General features: G+C 33.2%; 1 protein-coding gene across 1 annotated transcript; it reads left to right on the forward strand.

Annotated features, from left to right (window-relative positions):
• The first annotated feature begins 1,448 nt into the window (after positions 1 to 1,448).
• On the forward strand, positions 1,449 to 2,794 carry LOC134264218 (uncharacterized). The gene is made up of 2 exons (XM_062746515.1): positions 1,449 to 1,903; positions 2,373 to 2,794. The coding sequence occupies exons 1-2, from the start codon at positions 1,459 to 1,461 to the stop codon at positions 2,792 to 2,794; spliced, it is 867 nt and encodes a 288-aa protein (XP_062602499.1). The 5' UTR covers positions 1,449 to 1,458.
• The last annotated feature ends 4,100 nt before the right edge of the window (positions 2,795 to 6,894 follow it).

A 6,894-nucleotide genomic window follows, 5' to 3' on the forward strand; every position in this document is an offset into this window, starting at 1 on the left:
ATTTATTTTTTTTTACGGCAAATTATACAAAAAAGATAATTTTTGCTCTATTTAAAAAAATGGAAAAATACACAGTCAAATAGAACTTGAAATACGTTTATCGTTATAAATGGTTCGAATCGATCCCCTGCCATTTAAATTTTCACTGTCTCAATCATCTTCTCTTACTTTTAGCCAATACATGTACTCTATATGATAAATGATGAAAAGGATTTTGGAATTAAGAAAAAAAAATCTGAAGCTAATTGACGACTGATGGAGTTACCCCCTACAAAATCCTGGTTCTCAGAACTTCCAGCAGCTATTATCAGCATTAAGAGAGAAATAAAGTCCCCAAGACTTGGATAAAGGATTCGGATTTTTCATTTTAATTTTCTGAAAATTGACGTCGAGATTTTGATTGGCTTTTATCGAGTATATCAAACAGAATATATATAAAAATACTTAAAATAGTGGTCTTGTTCACCTGATCAATTTAAGCTCATTCTAATATATCAACAAACGGTTTAATTAAGATATCGGTTTGTTAAGTATGATCTGATTCTCCAAGCAAATCATGCCTATAAATTTAAGAAAGAAGTACTAATGTGAAAGCTCTTCATGAAAAATGAGCCTAAGCAACTTCATGAACTGTAAAACAAAGTGAAGAGAGCAAAGATTTTTCTATGTGAAGAGACATAACTCAAACATAGATAACGCACATGTTACACTCTTTGTATGTCAGATCTCACTTTACATCGCAGAGCTTTTTTGCTGTCCATTGTGTGAAATGTTCACATATTGATTTGTTTCATCCTACTAACATACAATGTACTCTACCATGGACACTTAATAATAAAAAAAGCCTCAAGTCTCTCATTTTCGTGAAAAAAAAAACCTTGCAAAATTCAAAGGTTTAAATATCTTTAAAAATATGACGAATAAGACAGAAAAAATCTATAGGTTCGACAAACAAGTGAAAAATCAAACTTCAATTATAGACGAATTTTCTTTGATATTTCAGTTAAGATTAATGTATATTTTGCTAAAATTTGTACAATTTGCAACAATTTCACAAGTGCATCATTGTTTAAAAAAAACCTGCACACACCAAAAGATGACGATGATGACCATTTTTACAGAACATAATTGTTTCATAGACTGAACGTTTTTTTTCTTCATTTTTTGAAAGTTTGTCTTCAAATTATGTGTACATGTATATAAACTTTCTATCCAACAAAGACGGAATGTTAAATTCTAACATAGATAAGAGAAAAAAACCTAATGATTTCCTGAGTTTTTAATCTTTTCATACTTCCCATTTATTCTGTGTTTGCAAAGATACAAAAATCCTGCTAGAATAAAAAGTCATTTATTTCTCCAGAACTCAGGGATTGTCTTATCAGTGTCAATGTCCTCATTTCTTAAAGTACAAACAGTATACATGTACTTCAAACTAACTATCTCGGAGAACTAGCAATGTATTCTGAAATTATAGTTTTAAAGCTGCTAATTCTGTTTGGAACCGTTGCTGTTTTTGGTAACTGCCAAGGTGAGAGAAAGAGAGAGGAGAACCATGGGATAAAAGACAATTTGGAAGATTATGTGAAGGCGCTTGTGGAAAAAGAAGTAAAAACCCAGTTAAAAGACATTCTAAAAGTGCAAGAGGAAAAAATCCGTTCGATGGAAATCCAAATTCAGAGAGAAAGACTGTACCGGCGTTATTTAGAGAAGAACTTAATAGCTTTGAAGAAGAAGAAGAATGTCCAAGTCTCCAAAGACGTTTCTGAAGTTCATAAAATGGGAAGGCGTTACTCAGATTATGCCTTCACTAATCACGTGAATGAAAACTATGAAGAACGAGATGCTGAGACAACAACGCAACGAGAACAAGAGAGGTCTAGCAAAAGTATAAGGCTAATAGGTTAGCAAAGTTTGTTTTGAATTTGTTTCAAAGACATCTTTTAGAAGTTACATACAATACACAAAGCTAAAAATACATTCTTCTTACGGATGCAAACAAAAGAAGATGGGTTGAGCCTATAAATCTAGATTCAATTAAAATTGCTGTATAGCTACGATTAGTTGAACTGCCTTGACCAGGCACTGTTTCAATTTTATGTTGTTAATTATAGACTTTTGAGCTTGAATACTAATCATTATCTCCATATATTTCATTCCGCAAAGAACGTGACGATTCGAAAGATGTCGTGCATATGCAGACTTTAAAATGCTATATTGTAACTAGGGAAACGAACGTGACAATGTTTAGAAAAAGTACAGTAAAATATTCAAAAATTAATCATTGCATTTGAAATGAGATTTTAAACTTTTATAACAGTTACAGGATCCTTTAATTTAGCTTGTTAGTCATGTATGTTCTTTTTTAATAGGAGGACAGGAGAATAGTGCCCAAAGTACTGTTGCATTTTACGCTTACATGAGCAAAAACCTCAACAATCCAAGTGCAGGTCACGTCCTTGTGTTTGATAACGTTAAGACAAATGTTGGCTCCGGCTACAACCACCATGATGGAATATTTACTGCACCTTCCCAAGGTTCCTATGTATTCTCATGGACTATTGCTTCGTGGTATCATTCCTACGTATATACAGAATTAGTAGTAAATTCAGCTGCTTTTGGAAAGATAATCACAAATAGTCAAGATATATCAGATGAACATGTTGGAAGTAGCGTCGTTGCTGTCGTCTTAAACCCCGGCGATGTGGTATACATTCGTATTATTTCTGCAGGCGGTACACTGGCTAGTACAAGCAATATTTTTTCTTCTTTCAGTGGATGGAAGTTAAACTAAATAATAAAATAACTAAATGATAAAATCATCCCGAAAGCAAATTAAAGTACATGCATTGATCTGGGAGACCCAAAATAGTTGTCAAATTAAAAAGTAAAAAAGGAGGTGCACAATGGTATTATGTCATAAAGAATCTGTGAAAGTATCAAATTTTATTTAGTGGTATAGGATGAGTTGTGGATAACAGATGGGAACCCTTCAATATTAAAGAAGAAAATGGCAGAGTCAATGTTTTGCGATAGGAAACCCGATATATGTTTCCGATCAAAAAGTAAAATAGGAGTTGCACAACGGCACTATTTAACAAAGAATCCGTGACAGTCTCTTTGAATTTCATTCAATGGCATAAGAGGAGTTGCAGATAAGAGAAGGGTACCCCAAAGCGTAACAATTACGGACGGATATCCCGATCACAATATACCCTCCAATTTGTAAGCGGGTTATAAAAATCTCAAAAGGGACGTTACACCAAAAAATACAAAACAAAATGATAAGAAAAAGTAAATACACCCAACTTTTGCTTTCATCCTAATATTGATTCATTAATGACTTCAAACTGTGACAAAGTGCGCGATTACAAGTAATTGTGTTTACTTGACATTCTATCATAAAACGAACAATCAGTTTTGTAGTTGGGAGTAGAGTTGGACTACTAGATTTTATCTAAATTCAGCAAAATATCAATTTTTTCAGAGATTTCTTTATTGTTTCAAAAGTAACGGAAGTCAATTTTGAATTTTTAAGCTAAAAACATGTGTCTTATTTGCAATGGTTAGAAGTTTGAAAATAATTACAGATGAAAAATTCAAGCACATCTTTCTGTGTTCCATGAAAACAGTTTAAGATTTATACTGCATCGAATTTTGGCTGACTTGTTTCATTACTACGTAGACCTTTGTTTTTGTACTTAATTTGACTGCATTTAACAAAGGAATGATCTATCTACCTGATCAGTGCATAGGACACACAGCAGATGTGAAATCTATGCAGATAACGAACAATATTCAAGCTCAAAAGTCCATTCAAACAATACAAATCAGGCGCAGAGCAAAATTGGACCTCTAAAACATTAAGGATGGAATCAGGCGCCATGGTGAAGTAATCAACACCTCCTCACAGTTAAAATGATTGGTAAATAGGGGATACTTACTCCTCTTAAGGACCTTGTCCAACTTTTCGGGTCCATTTTTATGTTTCTTCAGAAATTTGCATTGTTTGTATTGCTTTGAGAGATCAATAATTGATCGTTATCTTCACCTCATCTTTCAATTTGTCCATTGAACCATTTCCAGACACCATTTATTGCTGTAAATATTGATGTCCATGACTTATTCAATTGCAATAAGGTAACAAAATATTATTCGACGTACAGTCTCAACCGACAACTCCATAAAAAGATTGAAAGAAGTGTAGACGATCCAATTCGATTCGACTGATTTGGTTAAATCCCAAGTGTCAAAAGATTATTAATAGAGGGGTTCATAATTTCTAACAGACAAATGGTTATGAGATAGAATCAACTAACAGTCCTCAAGAGGTGAAGTTATACACCAAAACCCGGAGATCTACATACGGATGGAAGCACATGAAAGCATATTTAGAAAGTGTTGGATACCAAAAACAGGTTTTGAAAATTAATCACTTTTAAATAATCCGACTTTAATTGACAGAGAAATGATTTTCTTGAGATGACATTAATTATCTCTGCCCAGGACCTTTAAGAGTGAGTTAAGGTTAAGCATCATTTTAAGAGTTCAAGAGCGTTACATCACTTCTCTATCTTAATTACAAATTTAGTGAACACTTAAGATGCTTAGATAAAAATAATCACTATCAGAGATGACTTTTATCGACAAACATGTCAGAATCAGTCCTGCTTTAGTGAAGTATGGTTTATTTCATGGTTGTAAATGCAGGAAGGAAACACTTTGAAATTTGAATTGATGGCAAATATGCTACAGAATTACGGTTGTTTTTATGCATATTTAGTTATTGATGAAACATATGGAGATAACGAACAGTATTCAAGATCAAAAGTCCATAAAACAATACAAAATAGGATCAGAGCAAATACGGACCTCCAAGACATTTTGGGTGGGATCAGGTGCCATGGAGGAGTGAGCATCCCCCTGCCAACAGGTCACACCCGCCGTGTGTTCCTTGTCATGATCGGGAAATAACGGAAAAATCCGTCGTCAAATCAGTATATAAATAATGGAATAACAATTAATATGAAAAACGTCAGTCAGCATTTGACTCATTGATAAATTGTATTTGCTGACAAGGTCATTGTATCGACCATAGAACTTACGAAATGATGACTTTAAACGAGACTGTTGATATTCTTATTCTTGTTTCATCAACTTCTTTGTCAATATTAATTAACCGCGTTTTAGAAAATGTTCATACGTAGCTAGAGCATGCTCTTGCGTATCAAATCAACTGAGATACATTAACTCCGTATGCAGGTGATGAAGGAATATTGCTACATAAGTAGGGGAAGTTGACGATTGAAAAGTTAAAGTCATCACGTTTACATGTATCATAGAGCTTGGTTGTTAGATAAACGTCTTTTTTCAACTAAAATATTCAAATATGAAACAGATGTGCCAGACTCTGTGGTATCTTTTATCTCAAACTCACCAGGATATATCGCATTGACATAAGAATTGAAATTACAATTGTTAATTGTTGAAAGCCACAGCAAGTGGTTTTTTTTTTCACGCATAAGATTTTGCACAAATTCTGCTTCAAATGAATACAAAAATAGGTCTGGGCGCAATTGGTAACCATCGGAATTCCAATATATTGTTGGAAAACCTGGTCACCAAAAACAACATAGATATTGTCAATCAGAAACTCAAGCATATTTTTGATGTCAACTTCAGAGTACTTGTGTGTGCAATCAGAATGTTTTTTAACCAAATAATTTTGCAAATGACCAGTGACAAGGGAAGTAAATTTACGAGTTTCATTTTTATTGAAAAAAGCACCTGTCAATGATATCGAAATGCTTTGACTTTAATTTATCATGTGGAATGGTAGTGTATAAAGTTGAAAAATCGTAAGTTTCAATGCTGTTGATTTTGGAAAAATATTTTGATTTCAAATGATCCAAAAGTTCCTTGGAATTTTTAAGTATCCACATCTAATTTACACCACTTCTTGAATATATTGTTGCACGGTAGTCTTGAATTTTCTCCTTCACTAATACTACTGGTAATATCTTACCGAGGAGTAAAGAAAGAGGATTGGTTGAACATATACTGGAACCCGCTATGTATCTTTGTTTGTAAGGGTTCTTATGAAGTTTCGGAATATAATATATGTATGGTAGTTCAAAATCATTTTGGTGCTTTGGGATATAAAAAATATTAAAACTGACTTATGATTTTGAAGAATTTCCTCCTTAGAAAAGGAACTATGAGTATAAGTTGGATTACCACTTGTAGAATTAAATCAAAGTTCTTTTAAAATACAATTTATATAATAAACCTTTATACAAACAAAGATAAATAAGTAAGCAATCAAAACAATGATATGCAACGTGTTTATGACAGAAAGACTTTAGCAAGACGACGATGCTCGGTAATTATCATTTCTATAATCATCTACAATTCTACATCATGTTGCTATAAAGATGTTATGTTAGGCCATGAAAACATTTTGGTTCTATGTTTACTGTTTAGCGTCCTCTTGCGCCTTGGTGTTTGATAACCCATGTCAGATAAAAAGAATATCACTATGTGTCCAAACATTGATTATGAACTTGTTCTATCTAGCCTAGTGTTATTATTCGGGATTTTGGATATCCTTTCACGAGAAGCCCTTTATTTATTAATGAATTCATCTAAAGTGTGTATAGCGATTCAAAAGCTTGTGAAAGGAGATACAACTCAGCGAACTCAATAAAGAAATTAACCCATTCTTATTCAATATAACTTCGAGAGAAAATTCTTGGAGACCATGGTTTGTCATACCATTATATGCGCTTGCTAGGAAGAAAGACAGACTTCAAGTCTAGAGGCTATCCATACTTTACCAAAGTTGCCTACATTGGCTGATCAGAGCATAGTCAAAGCTACTTTACTCACTGTCCG

This window comes from Saccostrea cucullata, unplaced genomic scaffold (assembly GCF_032062105.1).
Source record: "Saccostrea cucullata isolate Sc308-1 unplaced genomic scaffold, CSIRO_AGI_Scuc_v1 ctg954, whole genome shotgun sequence".
NCBI classification, from domain to species: Eukaryota; Metazoa; Mollusca; class Bivalvia; order Ostreida; family Ostreidae; genus Saccostrea; species Saccostrea cuccullata.